The 25287-nt window shown below is 41.4% G+C and overlaps 1 protein-coding gene across 1 annotated transcript in view; it reads left to right on the forward strand.

The window, feature by feature from the left end:
- LOC141337909 (uncharacterized) overlaps positions 1 to 25287 on the forward strand; it is an 831413-nt gene that overhangs the window by 698795 nt on the left and 107331 nt on the right. Inside the window, exons 22-23 of the mRNA XM_073843485.1 lie at positions 5211 to 5381; positions 6191 to 6364. Coding sequence (XP_073699586.1) covers positions 5211 to 5381; positions 6191 to 6364 — 345 coding nt within the window. The remainder of the gene's footprint in view (positions 1 to 5210; positions 5382 to 6190; positions 6365 to 25287) is intronic.

Here is a 25287-nt window from a genome sequence, read left to right on the forward strand (position 1 = left end):
CTGACAAGCTACAAGCTTAAAGCACAGAAAAATAAGCATTTTACGTTTTCTTAGATAATACTGCAAGTAAGTTTTCCAAATAGGGTTATTGAAAACAAATTTTTCTGTTTCTGAAGGGGTTTTCATATTTTCACTTTTGTTTTATGCACTTTTATTTTGCTTCTGCTTTTTGTTTTTGTAATGTGGAATTGAAAGTATTTTTAAACTAGTCATTTCTCATGAAGATCATTTAGTTATTCTACATTCCATTTGTTTGTAACTCACTTTTTATACAGTGTTTTTGTTGCTGTTGCTGCTAACTCCAGATATTTCTTGATCTAATTAAGGATCATCATCTCCAGGTCAAACTGATCAGCAGATAGTATTCTCAACCCAGTGCTGATCTCTGGAAGTTTATCTGCAGTATGTCAGAGGAGCGAGGAAAGGACTCTCCATCTGAGATGAGTCTCTCACACAAACAGAGGTAAGGCTGAGTCTGTTTTCAGACAATCATTTTAAACACTGCTGGACTTTCAAATGTTTGCTGTAATAAACAAAACCTTAACAAACCTTGTTTTATATTTACAAATGCTTTGCAGAACTTCAGAGCTTCATGACTTCCAAATTAAAAAAATAACATAAATATTTAAAAAGTAGCCAATAGATGATAAATATCTGAGAACTGAAAATCTGGATCATCATTTACAACCTAACCAAGTTTACAATCGCTCCTCAGATATTTAAGTAAATTATTTCATGTCACATGTTTGTTTTAGGTCATAAATGTATATTCAGACGTTAAATATGACTGAACACTTAATTTAAAGGGGTCATATGATGCTTTTTTAATGTCTTCATTTTCCTGTGTGTAATGTATTTGTTTGTGTAAGATCTTCAGAGTTACAAAGGTCATAGTCTCCTGCAAAGTGATTTATTTTATCTAACAGAGAACACTGATCCAGAAATGACTAAAATGACTGAAGTCCAGATATAACTTTCACAAATGTCTGCATCCCAATGCTGTCCAAAGGTTTCCACAAAGAGAAGACGAGTCTTCAGTGAGTTGTAGTGTTGTCATGTTGTGGAGACGCTGTGTGTTTGGATGCGAAAGCAAACCCGCTTTGATTGGAATCAGTGGTTAAGATTTATTTATCATGCTGTTTCTGAGCCGTTAACCCAAAGGTTATCTTGTGTACAGCACGCTTTATGGAGCTGCAGTGCATACAAACCTGAGCTATACACACCTGAATAAACTGTAAATAAATAAAATACAATCAACCACACCTAAATAACTGTATTTTATGTCTGCACTTCAGGACATAAAGTTGTTACAGTGAAGAAGAAAAAATATAACTTTATGAGATTGTATCTGAAAGGTACGAGAGTTCCAAATTAAAAGCTTATCACTGTGAAACGTTCAGCTCAGACTTGGATGCGGGGTCAAACAGATACGATAATTATTACGATGCCATTTTTGCTGTTATTGGTACACTCAATAAACAAAGTGATGAACTTTTAAAATGTCATAGGGGCCATTTAATTGAAGTATGCTAACAATGTAGTGCTGACATTTCTTCTATTTTAGTTAAAAAAGTAAATAAAAATAAAATCTCTTTATTTAGATCAGTCAAATATTTGTAAATCTCACATTTAAAGTACTTTACAGAATTGTTAAAACAAATGAGAGTATGTGAACAAGAATGACTGCTATCTTTTAAACTCTGCAAGTGTTTCTGTAAAGGACTAGAGAGAATGAGTGCCAATATAAAACACAGATGAACCTCCTGTAGTAAAGTTTATTTTCTCTCTGTGTCATTAGTGTAAGATCAGGCTCAGATGTGTCCAGCTCTGTGTCTGTGAAGAGTGACCATTCAAAGGGTGGAGTACCAAACCTCACTGGAGAAACAGCATCACGAACCAAATGGTATTTCATGTCTCATTTTCTTTAAACATAGACTTTGTTAGAAAGTTTATCAGTTAATAATTATCATAAAACTTTGTAGTTCATATATTTTTCACAGTGTTGTTTTTCACTTTGCTAAAATATTTACAAGACCTTTTGGTCACATTTGTCCTAAAAATGCAGTATTTTGATTCATTTGATTTACTGTCAGGCTTCAGTATAAAACAGTAGATCCAGATTTACAGTCTCACAGGAATCACAAGAAGTTTTCAGACAGTCTCCTGCAGATCTTCCAGGTAATGAAACACTTTTCAAGAATATTTCATAATTTTAATAAACAAATATATTATTGAACAAGAGTGTGACAAACCTTTTATTTCAAAATTTTATTTTTAAGAACCCATAAAATAAGAACAAGAACCTATTTTTATTAATATTTACAGCTAATTAAAGTTTGTCTCAACTTTATTTATTATGAATATTTTTAATTATTGAATAAAAATTTTTGACCACATATGGATAAATTTTTCTTTCATTCAATTTTGTTTTGATTTGTAGGATCTTGAGAGCAGAATAATCACATTTATGAAGAAAGAACTGGACAAGTTTAAGAAAATATTGCAAAAAGAGGACTTGCAAAACTGTGTGAAGGATTTTAATGAGAACAGATGCAGTATCAAAGAAGCAGCTTTTGATCTCACACTCTACTTCCTGAGAGAGATGAAGGAAGATGAAGCTGCTGATACTCTAGAAGGTAAAAGACTCACAACAATTTGTCAGACAGTCACTTATAAATATAGGAGAGAAAATAAGATAAAAAAGTCTGTATTTTTGTTTCTGTATTTAGATGAGCTATTATTCATTCATCAGCTAAAATGTAGCCTAAAGAAGAAATATCAGTGTGTGTTTGAAGGAATTGCAAAGCAAGGTGACTCTACTCCTCTGAATAACATCTACACAGATCTCTATATCACTCAGGGTTGTAGTGAACAGGTCAATACTGAACATGAGGTAAGACAGATTGAAGTTGCTTCCAGACGTCATGAATCACAAGAAATACAGGTTGAGTGCAGAAATGTGTTTGAAGCACCTGAACAAGACAAGCAGATCAGAACTGTACTGACAAAAGGAGTTGCTGGCATCGGAAAATCAGTCTCTGTGCAAAAGTTTGTTCTGGATTGGGCCGAAGGAATAGAAAATCAGGATATCAGCTTCATATTTCCTCTTCCATTTAGAGAGATGAACTTAAAGGAGAAAGAAAAACTAAGTTTGATGGACCTTATAACTCATTTTTTCTCAGAGAAAAAACATCTGAACCTTACAAGAAGGAACCAGAAAATACTGTTCATTCTTGATGGATTAGATGAATGTCGACTTTCTTTTAACTTTGAGGATAATGAGACGTTGCATGATGTATCTTCACCAGCCTCTCTGGATGTTCTTCTGACAAACCTCATCAAGGGAAATCTGCTTCCTTCTGCTCTAATCTGGATCACCACCAGACCAGCAGCTGCCAGTAAGATTCCTCCTGACTGTATCGACCGGCTGACAGAGATACGAGGATTCAATGATGCACAAAAGGAGGAGTACTTCAGAAAAAGAATCATAGATGAGAATCTGGCCAAAGAAATCATCGATCATGTAAAACAATCAAAGAGTCTCTTTATCATGTGCCACATCCCAGTCTTCTGCTGGATTTCAGCCACTGTTCTTCAAAACATTTTAGAGAAGAAAATACATAATGTTATGAAAAACAATCAGGCTGATGATGTCTCCAAAACACTGCAGGAATCAAATACTGAAGACATTCCTAAGACTCTGACACAAATGTACACACACTTTCTCAGATTTCAGATCCAGCAGAGCAGACGGAAGTATGATGGAGAATATACACCAGATGTTTCCTGGGATAAAGATGCCATCTTTTCACTGGGGAAATTGGCCTTTCATCAGCTGGAAAGAAACAATGTGATCTTCTATGACACAGATCTGGAAGCCTGTGGTATTGATGTCTATAAGGCATCAGTGTATTCAGGCATGTGTACCCAGATCTTTAAGGAGGAAACTGGGATTGTTCTTGGTACCATGTACTGCTTTGTTCACTTGAGCATTCAAGAGTTTATTGCAGCTCTTTATGCACATCTGTTTCTAGACATAAAGAAGATAAGTGTGTTTGTTCATGAGTCTATAGAACAGGAAAACAAAAGTAAAACCATGATTGATTTGCTCAAGACTGCAGTGGACAAGGTGCTTGAGACTGGCAGTGGTTATCTGGACATTTTCCTTCGCTTCTCTATTGGACTGTCACTCCAGCCCAAAAAAAACATGATTGATTTTCTTAAGACTGCAGTAGACAAGGCGGTAGAGAGTGATAATGGACACTTGGACCTTTTCCTTCGCTTCCTCCTTGGTTTGTCAGTCCGGTCCAATCAGCGACTCTTACAGGGTCTGTTGACACAGGAAGATGACAATGACCAGAGCAAAAAGGAAATAGTTCAGTACATCAAGCAGAAATTTGAAGCCAATCTGTCTCCAGAGAGATCCATCAATCTGTTCTACTGTCTGAATGAACTGAACGACCAAACTCTGGTGAAAGACATTCAGACCCACCTTAGCAAAGGAAGTCTCTCATCTGCTGATCTTTCACCTGCCCAGTGGTCTGCTTTGGCCTTTGTGTTGTTGACATCAGAGGAGGAGCTGGAGGAGTTTGAGCTTCAGAAATTCAAGAAATCAGACGAGTGTCTCATTAGATTATCAGCAGTCATCAAAACCTGCAAAAGAGCTCTGTAAGTTGTCATGAAAAATCTTGGTGTTCTGGAAAATTATTTTACAAAATTCTAGCATTTTTCTTTAACTGACAATGAAGAGTTCTGTTCTCCTCTTGTTTTCCAAAAAGTTTTTTTGAATGATGATGGTCAGTTCATCATATGTCCACTCAAATGTGTGCAGTAAATGTCAACAGATAATCAGCTAACTAGTGATTGTGGTTTATTTTAATTTATAATTCCAGCCCTTCTGCAGTACTAGTAGTACCAAATACTGGGTCATTGTGGTAGCCGCTGATAGGCAGTTGCTCAAACGTTCCTGTGCATATTTTTGTGAGCACTCTGTATACAGTGTTGTGTTTTAACAACATGTTTAACAGCCATAACAACCATAATAGTTAAGGTGTTTAATCAGTATTCACTTAGTAATGCTTTTCCTTGAAGCCATAGAACTAACACTTTCAAATGTATAAATCATTGTAATTAAAGCTATAAATTGACTATAAATATGTATTTATCAAATGTATTTAATCTAATATTCTGTAGTCTTATTTCCGTCTTAGGTTAAATGATTGTGGCTTAACAGACAAGAGCTGTTCAGCTCTGGCTACAGTTCTTGGATCAGATACCAATCTGAAAGAGCTGAACATGAGCAATAATAATCTGCAGGATTCAGGAGTGAAGCTGCTCTGCACTGGACTGGAAAATATGAAGTGTCATTTGGAGATACTGAGGTAAGTTGTGTGACAGTAGACTAAAATTGAGCTCCACAAAAGCACAAGGTGAAAAACAGACTTGGATAATGAACAAGTCTGTATGTTGTGCATAGAGATACTTTCATATTTATGCCTGCCATAGGGTTTTTTTCTCTCTCTGATTTGGTCTTTTATCGACACTGTCCTAAGCCTACGCGTTGTGCTTTATCATTTACTGATTGTATTTGGCAATGTTCAAGCTACGGATAACTTTACATCCATTTGGCTTATTTGTATCCATGGTGATGCATCTGTTTGTATATATAATTGGATATTAAATAATTGGAAATTGATGATGAGATCAGATCTCAGTGTGGAGCACTAGCTGTTGTCAGACTCCTTGTGCAAACAAACATCTCACTTGATCATTACAATTAATGGCAAAATTATAATTTGGAAATATAAACTGATATTTCCTACTGACATACTACAGCAAACGATAGAAATTACTGACTTAAAACTATTTTTAGCCAAAATACTAGTGGCCTAAGACTTTTGCACAGTACTATATAGAACAAAAATATATTACATTGATTTTACTGGAAACAAAATTTTACACTGCAGGTGTTCAGTCGATTTTGACCATAAAGACCACAAGTTTACCTCACAAATGAGGAGCATCAGAAGGTTAAAGCTTGAAAGTGACTGTAAGCTGGAGATACTAACTAAGTTTTAGATCATTTGAATATGGAATTAAATATAATTGTGTTTAGTGATTTTCATTGTATAGGTAATTTCTAGAATAACTGATTAAAGATCTGAATGTGACATTTTCATTCTGGTTCTAGGCTTTCAAACTGCAGTATCACTGAAGAAGGTTATAAAGCTCTGGCTTCAGCTCTGAGATCAAACCATTCACACCTGATAGAGCTGGATCTCACAGGAAATGATCCTGGACAATCGGGAGTGAAGGAGCTCAATCATTTACTACAGGATCCAAACTGTCAACTCAACACACTGAGGTGAGACATGATCAAATAATCTTACAGAACTTTAAAAATGGGAATTTTCTTCTTTTTTTTTTTTTAGCTATACAATAATCAATTAAACCTTTCGAACTGAGTGTCCCTCTAGTTTCCAATAAGTGTGACTATTAGACTTTGTTTTCAAATATTTATGTATTTGTGTATTTAAATGTTTAAAGAAATGTTTTACAATTACTAGATCTCATTTTAGAAAAACATTTTTTTTAATGATTTTTGTAATGCAATGGACCTTTAAATCAGAACTAAATTCATCTCGCTTGCTTCATCTTCTCTTCTGCAGGTTTTTGGGTCCTGCTGCAGATGAAGGCTGTCAGTATGTGACTGGAATTGTGGGTAAAAACCCGTTACTCCTGAGAGAGCTGACTCTGAGTAAACATGAACTAGGAGACACACGATTGAATCAGATCGCTGCTCTACTGGAGGATAAACACTGTCAACTCAACACACTGATGTGAGTATTGCTGCTTTATTTACAATCTTACATTACTTTTAATAGTACTGTTATTGAAGTTGATAATTTTCCATATTTGTGTCAGAGCAGTTTTTTTCAGCATTACTAAAAGCCACTTTAATGTGAAGTATTAAAATTGATCAGGCAATGAAAAATGGCATAAAGTTTTAAATTAGGGACATCGTTTTGTGCAGCGGATGCAAATACTGTGAACGTTTAGTGCTGCACTGTCTATCTACCATATGTTGATGCCTCATTAAAAAAGGTCTTAGAGTTTTATAATATATATTTATTTAGAAATATGATTCAAAGTCAGATAAACATATGACTGCTGAATGTTATCATGTTTACTGATTGCTGGTATGCAAGTGTTTTTTCACAACTATCCATAACTGCTTTTAATTTTAAAAAATACATTTATTCATTAAATAAACACATGTGCAAAGTATAATATTTTTTATAAACAAACTGTCTTTGGTGTTGACTTGTAATTGTTTAGTCTACAGTATGTTTAAGCATTGATCTGTGAGACTAAAGTGATTTATGACAATAGTAGACAGTAACAATTTCATTAGTTAACATTAGCTATTAAATATATTTTGACAGCATTTATTAATCTGTTTATGTTAGTTTATATAATTAATCATTGTTTATGTCAGATCACAGTGTCTTTACTAATTAACAGAAAACTTTTTAATTTAAAAACTATATTAGTAAATGTTAAAACATACTGTCACACCCCTGGACTTTCTTGTTGGTTTCTCCCATTTCCCCCTGCTGTTCTGTGTGTTTTGGTTTCTCCCTTATTGTCTGCACCTGTGTCTGTAATTAGTCTGTCTATTTAAGGTGTGTGTTTTCTAGGGATGCACCGATCCGTATCGGCCGATCACTTGCGCGTTTTGTCAGTAAAGCCGGTTCTGTAATCAGTGGTAAATGCCATCAGGTGCGTGATTTCACGTTGAGCCGTATATACTACACACAGCCGTTGTTCACTGACGAGCTGCGCACATTCACACTGATAATGAACATTGATTTGCGCAGCTCGTCGGTAAACAACGGCTGTGTGTAGTATATACGGCTCAACGTGAAATCACGCACCTGATGGCATTTACCGCTGATTACAGAACCGGCTTTACTGACAAAACGCGCAAGCATGATCGGCCGATAAGGATCGGTGCATCCCTAGTGTTCTCCCAGTACTCTTGTCGGTCTTTGATGTTATATGGATGTTTTCCCCTGGTGTTCCTGTGTCTGCCTGTATTCCGTTGGATTTATTAAATATTCGTCTTTAACTACGTCGTTGTTTGTGTGTTCCTGCCTGATCCGTGACAGACTGCGTATTCCACCCAGTTTTGTTTTTCGTTCTGTTTTTCAGTCTTTTTGTTTCTGTAGTGTGTTTCCCCTATGGATCTCTTCCTCCGACCAGAATTCATCCTCCTCCGGCTGAAGCAGGGGGATTTACCGCTCGAGGGATTTACGATCATGTTCCAGCTTGTAGCAAACACCACCATCTACCCGGACGTCGCGCTGTGTGCGTTCTACGACGCTAGCCTCAACGCGTCATGCAGAGCGCCGTTGTCCGAGGACGGCCCTCGAACGGATTTCGCCACGTTTGTGGAGTGGACACTGTACCACTACGGACCCAGAGCCCAGCCAGCCACCCTGACCCACGGATGATGAGCCATTCGTACACGGAAAGCCAGAGCCCGGAGCGACAGCAGTATGGAGCGCTGATGGTGTTCAAAACTTCCGACCAGGTGCGAGAGCCGGCCTTTACATCCGCGACGGTGGAGTGATTTGTGGAACAAGAGAGGGCGGTAGAGAGCCCTGCCCACTGCACCACCACTGGGGGTGAGCATGAGCACAACTCTGGGGACTTAATAGACTTCGTCACAGATATACCTGTCTGCCTGGATTTCCCACCCACCCTCTCTCTTCTGTCTATGCATGAATCTCCGCTGGTTCCGTTCAGCCGCCCTGAATCTCCGCTGGTTCCGTCCAGCCGCCCTGAATCTTCTCTGGTTCGGTCCAGCAGTCCTGTATCTCCGCTGGTTCTGTCCAGCCTTCCTGATTTCCCCCTGTCTACTGTCTGTCCCCTTGCTCACCCTCAGCCCACCATCTGTGCAGTGGGCTCGCCGCTGGTCAGCCAGTCTCCATCGGTGTCATGGCTGGAGGATCCCTCACCATCGCCTCCAGCCTCAGAGTCCTGGACTCCGCCTCGGCCCTCCGACCCTGCGGCTCCACCCCGGCTCTCTGTTCCCTCATCTCTGCCATCGCCCGTCGGTCCACCAGCTCCACCGGGCTCCATCGTCCCTCCGGCTCCGCCCTGGTCAGTCGTCGCCCCACCTTCGCCTCTGGACTATACTCCTCCGGCTGTGCCTCGTCGCTCTGTCCCACCGGCATGGTGGACCTCCTCTGTCGCTCCAGCTCCGCCACGGACCTCCGGATCTCCATCTCCGCCTTGGTCGCTAGAGCCTATGGTTCCGCCTTGGCCCTACGGATCCGCGGTGTCACCCAAGATCTTCAGCTTTCCGTCTCTGCCTCGGGCACTCCCACCACCTGGTCCGCCTCTGTCGGCCTCATGGAGTCCCATCATGGCTGAGTTCTGGGTCCCACCTGGCTCCTCCTGCTCCAGCCCATTCCTATCACCTCCTTGGCTCCTCCCTTCATCACCACCCTGGACTCCATCTTGTGCCCTCCTCCCGGGAGTCCGTCCTCCACCTAAGCCCCCTCCTAAGACTTTGTACTGTTTCCTTTTGTCTGTTTGTCGGTACGAGGACGTGCCTTCCGGGAGGGGGAGGTAATGTCACACCCCGGACTTTCTTGTTGGTTTCTCCCATTTTCCCCCGCTGTACTGAGTGTTTTTGGTTTCTCCCTTATTGTCTGCACCTGTGTCTGTAATTAGTCTGTCTATTTAAGGTGTGTGTGTTTTCCCAGTACTCTTGTCTGTCTTTGATGTTAAATGGATGTTTTCCCCTGGTGTTCCTGTGTCTGCCTGTATTCCGTTGGATTTATTAAATATACATCTTTTGCTACGTCGTTGTTTGTGTGTTCCTGCCTGATTTGTGACACATACATTAAAACATAAAACATACAAGGTTATTAAATGCTAGTTGTTCATCATTAGTTCATATTAACTAATGTAGTTAATGCTATCAAGTGAAGTATCGTAACTTGGATAAATAACTCACATCTTTGTCATGATCTGGACTGTGGGGCTTCCCTCAGCCACCTGAGGTCGCTGTTTTCCCTTCCCTGCACTGCACTTCCCTGATTGTAACACCTGTCTTGTCATTAGCACTCATCAAAGCTCTCACCTGGTCACAATTACTCAGACTATAAGAACTCTCCTTTCCCATTCATCATTCTGTCTGCATTGTCTCCGTATGTCTGTCTGACCCGTGCTCTAGATTGTGTTTCTTGTTTTGTTTATTTAGTGTTTCAGTTTATGTCGTGTTGTGCCGTGTTGGCCTTTTGTTTGTTTGTTTATTTTGTTTTTTTGTAAATTAAAAATACTTACCTGCATCTGGACCCAGACCACCTCCTTCTCACACGTGACAGAATGCAGACACCCCCTCTCACCGCCTCGTCCGGAACAGAGAGCGCGGTCACCGCCGCGTCAGGAACAGAGAGCGTGGTCGCCGCCGCATCAGGAATGGAGATAGCGGTCGCCGCATCATCAGCACCCGAGCCAGTGGTCGCCGCCGCTTCGGGAACAGAGTGGACGGACACCGCCACAGGAACGTGAGCTGGCAACACCGCCAGAGGAACATCAGCGGCTGCAATCCCCGGAAGGTATGCCTCCCATGCCGTCGTCGCCAAGCGAACGTCCATCCATGATCATAAATGGTCGCCATCCATTCCGGCATAGCGTGAGCGGTCGCCGCCTCATCAGGACCAGAGATAGCGGTCACCGCCGCGTCAGGCACAGAGCGGGTGGTCGCCGCCCCCAAGCGGGCGTACGCCGCCGCCAAGCGGGGGAAAGCCGCCTCTTTGAAAAAATTCTTCCCCACTGGACCCATCTTAGCTGTCTGCATTCTGTCAAGTGTGCACAGAGGTGGTCAGGGTCCAAGTTGCAGGGAGGAAAATATTTAATTACAAAAACACAACAAAAGGCCAACACGGCACAACGCATCTTTAAACACAAAAACTGAACAAAACAAGAAACGCGATCTAGAGCACTTGTCAGGAACACAGAGACAGACATACGGAGACAATGCAGACACGATGATGAGTGGGAAAGGAGAGTTCTTATAGTCTGAGTAATTGTGACCAGGTGAGAGCTTTGATGAGTGCTAATGACAAGACAGGTGTTACAATCAGGGAAGTGCAGTGCAGGGAAGGGAAAACAGCGACCTCAGGTGGCTGAGGGAAGCCCCACAGCCCAGATCATGACAATCTTAATGGGCAATTTGGCTGATTTTCAACCTTTGCATACCTTTATAACTTTTGTGTAGTTTGTAGTATATTTAAATTAACAATGTGTAGTCTTTCTCCATGTTACCTGCACACAGATATCACCATTTATTTGTCAGCAAATGTCTGCTGGAAGATGCAAAACACATTAGAAAGTTGATCATCATATATCTGAGTCATTGTTCTTTCTATTTCTATCTTCAGTCTGTGTGGATGCAGTATTACAGAGAAACAGTGTCTCATCCTGACTTCAGCTCTGAAATCAAACCCATCACACCTGAGAGAACTGGACCTGAGTCTGAATCAAATAACAAACATAGGAGTGAATCACTTATGTGACGTACTGAAGGATTCAGACTGTAAACTGGAGAGATTGAGGTCAGTAACATTCACATACAAGAATCAAAATGATGAAAATCACTTCAACAGTTTAAACCAAAACACTGTCTACTCAATATCTCATGATGAGCTTGACTTTACATTATATTTGTCCTTTATTTATTTTTACAAAAATTTTTTTGAAACTTCTGCTGCATAGTTCAAATATAAAATTGAGTTTTTGAAAGACAGAGAGAATAAAAACAAATAAGTCACAAATAAGTCACATTTTATTATTGCATTTAGAAATAATTATATAGCGGTAAATACATGTTTGCAAACATTATAAACACTATAAACATAGCTATAGTCTATTTTAGTCCCCCTTACTCCACAACAAATCCTTTCAATTTAACACCATTCAGAACAGAACAAGAATGAAAAATATAAGTAGTTTATAAGTGTCCATTTAAATGAAGCAGTGTCAATATTTGACGTGTTTGACTGTATTTTATTTTGAATGATGAAAAGCTTCAATGTGGAGTTAGAAATGCTAGAGCTGATCTGCTGTGTGTGTGCATGAGGCACCAGCGCCATCACTTCAATTATTTCCTTATAACAGCAGAAACAACTTAAACACCTCATTGATGGTCATACACATAAGATGAAGGCATCATTTGAAACTATAAAGGGTTGGCTTTTATTCGTGTCCAATCACAGCAAAAATAAAGCATTGTGCTTTTGTAATACAAAGAAGACATACAGGATGTGCTTTCTATCGTCTCGGTTTCCATCAATTTACTTGTGGAGCGCATCACAAAATGAAACTAAACATTTTCAAACTTAAGGTGTACACTACAGTCTCCATGCTCACAGTGTCCCAAACACAAATAATTTTTATATGTAGTAATTTATATGTTTTTCATTGTCTGGCGATCTGGGATTTTGTTATGGAGTTAAAGGGGAGGATTATAAAATTTTTTGGTAGTATTATATCACATTGTAAATGTATATTAGCACCGTTTGTTGTTTTCTCTTGGCATCTGATGCTGACGCAGAAGCGGAGACACGTGACGTCAGAGTTAACCCAATAATGCTTACAATATTACATCGTAAAGGTCCTATATTGTCAAAACTGATTTTTTTTTTTTTTTTTTTTCATTGAAAACTTTGTTCTAGGGGCTATTTAACTATTTAACTTTGGTTAACTACCAAAACAGTCAATCCACAGTTAAATACACACAGCCTGCATAAAGTATCTGTGCCTTTTCACAAGAGGCTGTGACTTCTGTAAAAATGTGACGTCCAAACTACTCAGTCACTACCTTTAGTTACCACCTCGAGCACCAACCACCATCCTAACCTGCTTTTGCCAACATCGCGTTCATTCCATTGCTGAGCAACAACACTAGACAAGTAGAGAAAATGCTGCTCAGTCGATGGATGTCAGGAATCATTGCATTGTCTTCCGAACAACATGAATATAAGACACCAGTGTCACGTCAGCTTAAGTCTCTTTCATGCAGAGATTCAGGAAAATGTGATGCTTACCATTCCACTAAACTGAAACTAAACTGGCGAATGCACATCAGCACGGATAGTGAGGAACTTCCTGATTACTGCCTCATTACATTTTGTTGTGAATGTTTATTTGCTAATAACAGAGTCACATAGCTTACTGCATTCGGTGTTTGGAAAAAAATAACATTAAATTAAGCTTCTAGCGTTAGTTCTGGCAGGTCACGTGAGTCAAGCTCGCATCAGCTGACTCTCAGCTGATCACATCTACCTATAGGAATGCTTCTCCGATCACAGCATTTTTATATAGGGTTGCATTTAGAATTATTCAGTAGCTTTTTCGCTTGCTCAGGAGCAAACAAGAATTCCGAAATTCCGCTCTAGAGGTGTTCAATCAGGTTTTTGCAACAGAAGTTTGTTTCTGTCAGGGATCACCCCTGGCAGTCTTGTCTGTCCTGTTTCTCTTTAATGCGTCTATGTTTGTGTTGTATCTGAGCACATGGCTTTGTCTTTGTTGTTGTCTGCCATGTGCTCCTCTTGTCCCACCTCCTTGTTTCCCGTTTCCACGCCCCCTTGTTTAGCCTCGTTTGTCTGAGTGTCTTCACCTGTCCCTCTCATTTGGTCCTCGTTTCTTTGAGTGTCCCCAGCTGTTCCTCATGTTTCCTATCCCCTTTATAAGCGTGCACCTTCCCTCTTGTCTTTGCCAGTTCGTTGTTAATTCTACCTCAGTGTGAGTGTGTCTTACAGTCATAGTTTATTGCTTGTCTACCTTTTATGTTCTGTAAATCCCCTGCCAAGTTGTTTGTGGATCCCTGTCTTTTCCCCAGTCCTGTCTTGTCCTGCCCTGTTCAGTCCTGCAGACGGTGCTTCTGGCTCGAGTGTGGAGTGGCTTTCACTCCGGTTCCTGTCTGGCCCAGCAGCTTACTTCCAGCTTTCAGTTTCTAGCCATCTCGGCTCACTACTGGACTGTACCTGGACTCAGTGGTCATTCTCACCGCCTGTCATCAAGTTCCTCCCTGCCCATTGTTTGGACTGTGTTCACTCCCCTCCTCACCTTCTCTTGTCTTTGACGTTTGTTCAATAAATAACCATCAATAACATTCTGCATTTGAGTCCTCTCTAAGAAACCCTGACAGTTTCTCAGTTTCACCAAATTCAAGGACTTGTGAACTTGAACGAGAATTCGCCGCGTTGACTGTTTAAGCCGATAGACTCAGTCATGACCTGTGCAAGCACTGCTCTCACTTTATAAATATTGATATACATCCTTTGTCCGCAATGTCTGCAATTTATCGCTGAAGTCACGCTAATGTGCCTGGATCAACAACATTTACACAGATCAACTTCCATGCTGGAAGCTAAGCTAAGTTTCTTATTCAATTTTCTATTGGGAAATTCTATTCTATTCTAAAGTGCTATTGGGTTTCGTTATGTCTGTTTGAGGATTTAAAAAAATATATATACAAATTTAAGAATTCAGTAAGAGCTTATCACTAAACTCCATAACTCATTAGATCCTCAAGTGTCAGGGAAACATTGTAACCTAATGCTGAATGAAACCTTGTTCATTCAGAATGAAGTACCGTGCAGCGTGCTCAGCTTGAAGACCGCTCGTTCGCAATACAAGTGTAAATTAATAGCTGACGTTTGAATCAGAATAGCGCTCTATACTGTGCATATTGTGATTCATCGTTCACATCATGAGATTTTTGGCAAACGAAACAAGAAAACTATGCGCAATACAACTGCACGACTAGTTGTTGAACCATATGACACAATACACTTGATACAGCCGTTCTAAGACAAAGGCTCCGTCATTGGCTAGTCAAAAGTGCAAGGGTCTAATAAGCCACACACAATGCAGTGTTTTTTATAAAAACAAACAAAATATTATAAAAATGAAATAAATAAAATAAAATGCATATATGAAATGCTGCCACTGTTAGGCTGTTTTTAAAACAGGTTAAAGTGGTTCAATGGGCTAGCTGCGTAAAGGCATCTAGTATTGGGGGTGCTGTTTCATTACATTTAACCAATGTATTTATTTCCAACACGCTGTTTTAGCGATAGGTGTTGCTCAAAAAAATCAATTAATGGCGTGTTTTCACTACAGCGTCAAATTTAGGGTAGAGCATGCCTCTTACAAACAATGTTTACACCCTGTGCGTATCATCATCTTCTTTAAAGGTGGTTCGCAAACTAAACACTGGCATGTTATGAAGCATGCTAGTGCATTTATTTTGCATGCTTTCAATGAACGTGATTTCAGCTCAGTAATCCAGCAAATACTAGGAAGCATACGTCAAAAATTTGCCTTGCTACTTTTAACAGCAATTGGTTGTCGCTTGGCATTTGCGCTCTAGTTTTGTGTAGTTGAGGAATGCCTACGGTGGCCAAGAGAGGTCAACGCACTGCAACTTCAGGAAACACATGCAAACAGAAAAAACGACAACAAATTAAGAAAACATCTTCATCAGTTTGACAACACAGGCGCTGCAAATTCTCACAGTGCAACCAAACTCAGAAACACACAAACACACGAACGTGCTATAAACACACAAACGCGCTGCAAACACATGAACGCGCTGCAAATTCAGAAAAGTGCTGCAAATAGCACGATCAGAGCAGAGAGGTTGTCGTGAACTAGATAGAATATGGATGAAAATCCTCTATGAAATGTAACAACATGTCATTCTTGTTATTCATTTGCATTTGAGACTTTTTCAAAACTTCCATTTCTTATAGAAATAAATTAAAGTTTGGTGTGCATTTAGCAATTTTCTGTTAATGAATATAAAGCATCTGATCTTTTTATTTTAAATTTTTTTTTATTAAAGGAAAATAATTAACATTACAAAAATATTGAAATACATCTCCAAATACACAGAATATAATACAAATCTTAAGCTGTTTAACAGTGAATAAGAGACGAAAAAAACATATAAACAGAATAAACTAATTCCGTATAGAGAAATAAATGAATAAATAAATAAAATAAAAAAATAAAACCTAGAAACAACTAAACAATAGTTCAATTTTCCTTTTCCAAGGGAGCATAACCAGAAAAAAATCCATGAAACATAACAACATGTCATTCTTTTTGTTACTCATTTGCATTTGAGACTTTTTCAAAACTTCCATTTCTGATAGAATTAAATTACACTTTGGTGTGCACCAGTGATGCGCGGGTTGATCCAAAATGAGCGGATGCCTGCGGTTACCCGCCTTTACGAGTCATCCAAAAATATTTTTAATGATATTTGGGTCGCGGTCGGTTGGGTCGTTTGAAATAAAGATGGCAATTAAACCTTTGTAATTTATATTGTATTAGACACAATTTTCTATGAAATACATAGACCTACACTGTATTGGCTGAATAATATTTACCTTTTGAATGTTGAGTGTTACTAACTTTCGAATAAATGCTGACGCGGGACAAAATGCCCGATTTCCCCACACGTTGTACTGAGCAATGCCATTGTACCATTTTAATAGGCTACTTTTAAACGCATACAGCTCAGTAATGTCAGTTTTATGTATTTTCTGAGAGGGGGTGGGATTTTTTTGGAAAAGTTGGGGGAGAGACGCACACTTTGATTAGACTGGATGAACACATGCAGCATCTTAATTGTTAAGAAAAATGGTATTCCAAATAAATGGCTCGAATATTTTGATTATGTCCAATGCTTCTCTTTCTTTTTGGAATTATTAGACACATTTCACTATGTCTTTCCAAACGCCTAGGTCTGTTAAATTTCCTTAATTATAAAATTTCTAGCACTATTTTTAAACGTTTATTCAAGCAATAATATAGAAATTAACTCATATATATGCTTGTTTAAAACCAGGGATTAAAAATTGAATTCCAAGTTTCTTTACATTTCCAGAGAGCGAAACGAACAAAATTAAACATTACTTAATATATTCAAAGCACTATAATTTCCCTATTCATTTGATACAACTATTATATATATATATATATATATATATATATATATATATATATATATATTGTCACGGATTGGCCAGGCTCTAACACCAGCCACACCCAGCGATCACAATCACCAGAATACTGATTAGCACCACCTGCACCCAATCACCTCACAACCTATTTAAGCACACACCGCAGTTCAACCATTGTCCGGGCACGTTAACTCTACACGGACTCATTGTGTCTCTCGCCTTCGAAGCCACAATCTATACTTACCTGAAAGTACTTACCTGTCTCTCTTGTGTTCTAGTCTTGTGCTCCCTGTGTCTCCAGTCCAGTCTGCGGTGTGTGTTCATCCTAGTCTCGTCCCGATCCATCTCCTGCAAAAGAAAGGACGGATTAATCATCTGCTGTACTGCTATTCACTCTACACCGTGCTTCCGCTACTCACCTCTCTGGATCGGCCCTTATCCTCACTGTTTCTGCTCTGCTGCAAATAAATAACATCTTGAATTGTACTTACCTGTCCCGTGTGTCTGTGTGCGTAACAGATGCCCGGACCGAAACAACAGACAGCATGAGCACAACGGATCCATTCCAAGAGTTGGTAGATTCTCTCATGAGGGCTCTCCAGCGATCTCAAGTCACAACCACACCCGTCACCACTACCGGACCGTCACCATCACTGAGCACTTCTTCTACGGTACCTTCCAGTCCCATGGCCAGACCGGCGCCCTACTCTGGCCGGGCGGATGAGTGCAATGGATTTCTGCTTCAATGTTCGCTGGTATTTGCTATGCAACCCATGTTATATCCCACCGATCAATCCAAAATCGCTTTCATTATTTCATTATTAACAGGAAACGCTCTACAGTGGGCAGACACTTTATGGCATCAGAATGGACCAGCCACACGATCCATCCAAGCTTTCATCGCTCACTTTAAGGAGGTTTTTGGTCAGTCTGACAGCGATATAACAGCAGGAGACCAGTTATATCATCTCAAACAAGGTACTATGTCCATACAAGAATATTCACTGAAATTCAGAACCCTTGCAGCCGCCAGTGGATGGAACGAACGGTCTCTCATCACTACTTATCGGCTGGGTTTAGAACCGAAACTACGCATGCAACTAGCTGCTTTCGATGATCGAGAGGGATTGGAGAAATTTATACAGTTATCCATCAGATGTGCTGACCGAATGAATGCTTGTGGACCAGACATTACCGTTGCCACGCCTGCACTCATCCGTCCGTCAGAGAAAGTGATTCCTCCAGAACCAGCTCCAGAACCCATGATCTTAGAGTCCGGAAAATTATCAGCTGCTGAGCGGCAGAGGAGGTTGACCCGGGGTCTCTGCCTATACTGTGGAGTCAGTGGACACCTACGATCGAACTGTCCTTCCAGGCCAACAGTTACCCGGGTGAGTGTATTGCAAACGGAAGTTGAGAATTTACACCCTCTGACCACCAATGTGCAACTGTTTACTGCCTCCTTTTCTGTGTCTGCCACAGCCCTCCTCGACTCCGGGTCAGCCGGCAATTTCATCTCGGGGTCCCTCTGCCGCCAGCTCAAGCTACGCACTCGTCCCACGACAACCAAGTACAAAATACACTCTATAACAGGAGAATCATTATCCCGCAAACAAGTACAACGGAAAACAGAAGAAATTCACCTTCAAATTGGCATACTTCATAGAGAGAAGATCCAGCTACTGGTTCTGGAGGAAGCCACCATCGACATCATTCTAGGGCGCCCGTGGCTGGTGAAGCATGATCCCATCCTCTCTTGGGGCTCAGGTGAAGTATTGCAATGGGGTGAAAACTGTTTCAAAACATGCTGTCTTGAAGTTCCACGTCCTGTCAAGAAATCCATCCCTGTGTACATCACGTCAGTCGAAAGTCCTTCAGCCCATCTATCTGTCAAGATTCCAGATATCTATTCACAATTCAGCGATGTCTTTTGCCCCAAGAGAGCTTCCCAGCTACCCCCTCATCGGCCATGGGACTGTGCTATTGACCTGGTTCCCGATGCACCGTTACCTAGAGGAAAGATCTACCCGCTGTCGCTTCCCGAGACCAAAGCCATGGAGGAGTACATCAAGGAGGCACTCGATCAGGGGTACATCCGGCCATCCACTTCTCCAGCAGCATCTAGTTTTTTCTTTGTTTCCAAAAAGGATGGAGGTTTACGACCATGTATTGATTACAGAGCTCTCAATAAGTACACCGTCAAGTTTAAATATCCCCTTCCTCTCGTCCCAGCGGCTCTGGAACAACTCCGATCAGCGCGCATCTTTACTAAGTTGGACCTCCGCAGCGCCTACAATCTGGTAAGGATACGAGAGGGGGATGAGTGGAAGACTGCATTTGTGACCCCTACCGGCCATTACGAATATTTGGTTATGAGCTACGGTTTAGTAAACGCCCCCTCCGTATTCCAAAACTTCATGCATGAAGTGCTCCGGGAATTCCTCCATCGGTCAGTCATAGTGTACATAGATGATATCTTGATCTATTCCCGGAGCGAGGCCGAACATCGCCACCACGTTGCGGAGGTCCTTCAACGACTGCGGGAACATCATCTCTACTTGAAAGCTGAGAAGTGTTCATTCCATCAACCCTCTGTACAATTCCTCGGATACATCATCGATCATCACGGAGTTCGCATGGACGAGGGGAAGGTGGACGCAGTTGTCTCCTGGCCAGAACCCAAAACCGTAAAAGAATTACAGAGATTCCTGGGATTTGCAAATTTCTATCGCCGATTCATCAAGAACTACAGTCAGATTACCAGTACACTCACCAATCTCCTCAAAGGTCATCCTCGAAGTCTAGTCTGGACCACCGAAGCATCTACCGCCTTCAATAAACTAAAGCAAGCCTTCACTCAAGCTCCACTTCTCACTCATCCGGACCCCGATCTCCCTTTCGTCGTTGAGGTGGATGCCTCTACCACCGGAGTCGGAGCTGTTTTATCTCAGCATCACGGTACCCCTGCACGCCTCCTTCCATGTGCTTACTTCTCGAGGAAGCTCAGCCCGGCTGAGAAAAATTATGACATCGGAAACCGAGAACTATTGGCCATCAAGCTCGCCTTAGAGGAGTGGCGACATTGGCTGGAGGGAGCTCAACACCCCTTTCAAGTCCTCACCGACCATAAAAACTTACAATACCTCCGTGATGCCAAGAGATTATGTCCTCGTCAGGCCAGGTGGGCCCTCTTTTTCACCAGATTTCAATTCACCATTTCATATCGCCCCGGATCCAAAAATGCACGTGCTGATGCCCTATCCCGTCTCTTCGAACCTGAGGAAACCACGGACACTCCTACGAACATCATTCCCTCCAAGATCATTGTCAGTCCCATAGAATGGACCTCCCCTCCAGCAGTTGCCACTCCTGAACCCAGGACTCAGCCGGGCTGCCCTCCAGGACGCAGATACATTCCACGCTCACAGCGGGTAGATCTCATCCATACCACTCACACCTCTCTAGGTACCGGTCATCCAGGGGCCAACAACACTCTCTCGCTGTTGTCCGATCGTTTCTGGTGGCCCAATATGGCAAGGGATGTGAGGAGGTATGTGTTGGGATGCAAGGAATGCGCCATGGCCAAGAGTCCTCGTCACCTCCCTGCGGGGAAACTCCATCCCTTGCCAGTCCCGAACCGTCCCTGGTCACACCTAGGAGTGGATTTCATGACCGATCTTCCACCCTCTGATGGAAATACCTGCATCTTGGTCATCGTCGACCGCTTCTCCAAGTCTTGTCGCCTGATTCCATTGAAGGGTCTCCCTACCGCATTTGAGACAGCCGAATGTCTATTCAACCAGGTGTTCAGGTACTACGGAATCCCTGAAGATATCGTTTCCGACAGAGGTCCACAATTCATATCCCGTGTATGGAAGGCCTTCTTCCGACTCCTAGGTGTGACCGTAAGCCTCTCGTCCGGATATCATCCGCAAACTAACGGACAAACCGAGAGGAAAATCCAGGAGGTGGGACGGTTCCTTCGGACATTTTGTCACGGTCACCAGAACTCCTGGAGCCAGTTTCTGGGCTGGGCAGAGTACGCCCAGAACTCCCTGCGGCAACCGTCCACGGGACTTACACCCTTCCAGTGTGTGTTAGGATATCAGCCACCACTGTTCCCGTGGGACGGAGAACCCTCAGACGTACCCGCAGTGGACCACTGGTTCCGGGAGAGCGAGAGAGTCTGGGACAATGCCCATCACCATCTTCAGAGGGCAGTGCGCAGAGCTAAAACCATCGCAGATCGTCGGAGGATTCCAGGTCCTACCTTCACTCCAGGTCAAAAAGTCTGGCTCTCCACCAGGGACATCCGCCTGCGCCTGCCCTCCAGGAAACTCAGTCCCAGATTTGTTGGTCCCTTTACCATCCTGGAACAGGTCAACCCAGTCACTTACAAATTACAACTGCCACCTCAGTATAGGATTCACCCAACCTTTCATGTTTCACTTCTCAAACCCTGTCACGATCCTCTGCTTCCCTCCACAGAGCCTGGCCAAGAAGAACCCCCTCCCGAGATGGCAGTAGAAGAAGGCACCATCTATTCGGTCAAGGAAATCCTGATGTCCCGGCGTCGTGGTGGTCGTCTCGAATACCTAGTTGATTGGGAAGGATATGGACCAGAAGAAAGATCATGGGTACCTCGTGATGACATCCTAGATCCCACGCTCATTGATGAATTCCATGCTACTCACCCTAACCATCCTGCACCTCGAGGAAGGGGTAGACCACCTCGACGCCGGAGAGTTCGGCCCCCAGGAGAGGGCCGTGGGGAGGGGGGTAGTGTCACGGATTGGCCAGGCTCTAACACCAGCCACACCCAGCGATCACAATCACCAGAATACTGATTAGCACCACCTGCACCCAATCACCTCACAACCTATTTAAGCACACACCGCAGTTCAACCATTGTCCGGGCACGTTAACTCTACACGGACTCATTGTGTCTCTCGCCTTCGAAGCCACAATCTATACTTACCTGAAAGTACTTACCTGTCTCTCTTGTGTTCTAGTCTTGTGCTCCCTGTGTCTCCAGTCCAGTCTGCGGTGTGTGTTCATCCTAGTCTCGTCCCGATCCATCTCCTGCAAAAGAAAGGACGGATTAATCATCTGCTGTACTGCTATTCACTCTACACCGTGCTTCCGCTACTCACCTCTCTGGATCGGCCCTTATCCTCACTGTTTCTGCTCTGCTGCAAATAAATAACATCTTGAATTGTACTTACCTGTCCCGTGTGTCTGTGTGCGTAACATATATATATATATATATATATATATATATATATATATATATAACAATATTATTAATAATAATTAATAATAAATAATAATAATATTCATATTCGTGATTCCTGAATTTCTATATGAAAACTTAGTTTTGAAGTGCATTCGTTATGTTTGTATAAAATTCGTTAATCTAGCCTATTAAGTTGATTTAATATTCTTGATAATTTTTAGAAAAAGTTAAAACTTAAGAAAAAAGGAATTAGCTTGTAGTCTAGATATATTTAGGGATATAGGCTAATCTTTTTCTTAACTTTTTAACACTGTAGATCGAAATAAAATAATTCTTGATCATATTTAACATCGGAGAATTACTGAGTACTTCGAAAACGAACCTATTAAAATCCGTATAAAGGAAAGACAAACAACAACAACAACAAGAACAATCTGCATTTTTCTTGAACATTTCTTTTGACAAAATTACCTAATTAATGCCGAATGATGTTTGACAGTGAAAGCATCTCCACCGCATAACCGCATATAATCGCTGGTGTCAGTCGCAAATATTAAACATGCAGGACAGGAAGAGGGTCGGGTACAATTTCCTTTTTTTTTTTTTTTTTGCGGTCCGAGTTGCGGGTGGGTTAGTTGAAAACGTCGGTCAGGTTCGGGACCGCGCATCACTGGTGTGCATTTAGCAAATTTCTGTTTATGAATATAAAGCATCTGCTCCTTTTTTATTTATTTATTTTTTATTAAAGAAGAATTATTGAACATTGAAGAATATTTTTTTTTTCTCTGCTCTGACCAACAGCCACGGAACAAATAATCAGGTCCCAGATGAGTTTGTCACTTTTTGAGGTCCCCCTGAAACATTTCCGTTGTGTTATGTGCTATTTGCAGTGCTTTTCTGAATTTGCAGCATGTTCCTGAGTTTGCAGCGCGTTCCTGAGTTTGCAGCGCGTTCGTGTGTTTACAGCGCCTTTGTGTGTTTGCAGCGCGTTTCTGAGTTTGCAGTGTGTTTCTGAGTTTGCAGTGTGTTTCTGAGTTTGGTTGCGTTGTGAGGATTTGCAGCACCTGTGTTGTCAAACTGATGAAGATGTTTTCTTAATTTGTTGTCGTTTTTGTCTGTTTGCATGTGTTTCCTTAAGTTACAGCGCGTTGAGCTCTCTCGGCCACCGTAAATGCCAACCTTTGTGACGCTCTCAGCCGCTCTCAACGTCGCTTCAATCCCGTTATGCACCATGCGAGCATTTAAGATCAACTTCCTATAAATGAATTAGAAATGCTCACTCTGCCACACTCGCTACATGCCTGTGGAACATGTTTGATTCTCATGCAGATTTGCTACAAAGGATGTAATTAATGCTAATGATTATGCGGATAAGGGAAACATTCCTGTTGCCTAACTTTAGGTATTGACTATGCTGCACTACATTAAAGGGGTACGCTGCTCTTCTCAGCAGCCTATTAAAGATGAGCACCCATTTGCTGCTGCTCCTTCTGCAAAGCCATGCTGCCCCTGTCTTTGCTTAAGCTCTCAGGGTATTCCAATTTGCAATTTGCTTATTTCATTCTAGTTACTATATGCTACATTATTGTCAAACATAGCTCATTGTTAAGAAAAAAAAAACTCATACTGAGCACAAATGTCATGGGAGGTCAAACCTGTAACTGAGTTGATTTGAGTCATTATTTGCTGTAATAGTTTTAAATGAATGCTGTAATAGTTTTAAATTAAGCTTTAGGCCATGTTAAATCTACAATCTCTGATCCAGTTTTTTGCTTGCTTTTATGGCTGCAGTATGCTGTGTTTGCTGTAAACTCAGCCTATGGTTGTTTTGGGGGGGTTATTATGCACTCCCTGCTCCTATCCATGCTAAGCTGCATGGATGGGGCAGGGTGTAATCAGAACAGAACCATACCCCCAACCTAAAAAATGTATGCTAATTGTAAGTTTTTGACGATAGTGGTATTTTCAATTTTTTTCAGGTACTGTACTTAGCTGTTTAAAATAATAGCTCTTCTTCATTGCTACATTCCTAGGATGCTCTTCGTAGCTGCTTGAAGAGCACACGTATGCTGCTACCCTCTTTGTAAAGGGCCACTTTCTCAGTCTCTGTTATCCAGAAGGACATGTTCTTTCAGAGATGCCATCAGTTGCGGTTGGGGGAGGTTCTGGCCTATCGTTTGGTTTGGGGGGTTATCATTGCTGCTCTCCCTGCTCATTCATCACATGCTGCATGAATGGGCAGGGAGTTGTGCCAGAACAGAACTACCCCGCCAAATCAAAATTGTATGCTAATGTTTATAATTTTGACGATAGTGGTCCTGACAGAAATTAGCTTCTAGCGTTAGTTCTGGCAGGTCACGTGAGTCAAGCTCGCATCAGCTGACTCTCAGCTGATCACATCTACCTATAGGAATGCTACTCCTATCACAGCATTTTTATATAAGGCTGCATTTAGTATTATTCAGTAGCTTTTTCGCTTGCTCAGGAGCAAACACCCTCCTCCATCCCCAACTCCTCCTTTTGCAATAGTCAGGACCTGGTTTACTGATTCCACTTGAATCAGTCTCCTTTTATCTCAATCTATGTGATACATTTAAAATATCATTAAGTACATTAATGATATCTGCTTGTTCTGTTCCGTTTACCCTGGGGGGTTATTATTGCTGCTCTCTCTGCTCATTCATGACATGCTGCATGAATGGGAAGGGAGTTGTGACAGAACAGAACTACCCAGCCAAATCAAAATTCTATGCTAATGTCTATCATTTTGACGATAGTGGTCCTGACAGAATTAAGTCACAGCAGGCTACAGCATACATTTCCCTAATTAACTGTGGTTGACCTAGCCGTACATCACTCAGAAAACAACAGGCCAATCAGAAGAGAGGCTCATGAAAATTAATTAGACCGGTCTGATCTTGACAGAGCTACTAAGAGAGGAGCTGTAAAAATATATTGAGATGGTTTTCAGAACTTATACTGCAAATTTATTTTCTT

Source organism: Garra rufa, chromosome 7, assembly GCF_049309525.1.
Source record: "Garra rufa chromosome 7, GarRuf1.0, whole genome shotgun sequence".
NCBI classification, from domain to species: domain Eukaryota; kingdom Metazoa; phylum Chordata; class Actinopteri; order Cypriniformes; family Cyprinidae; genus Garra; species Garra rufa.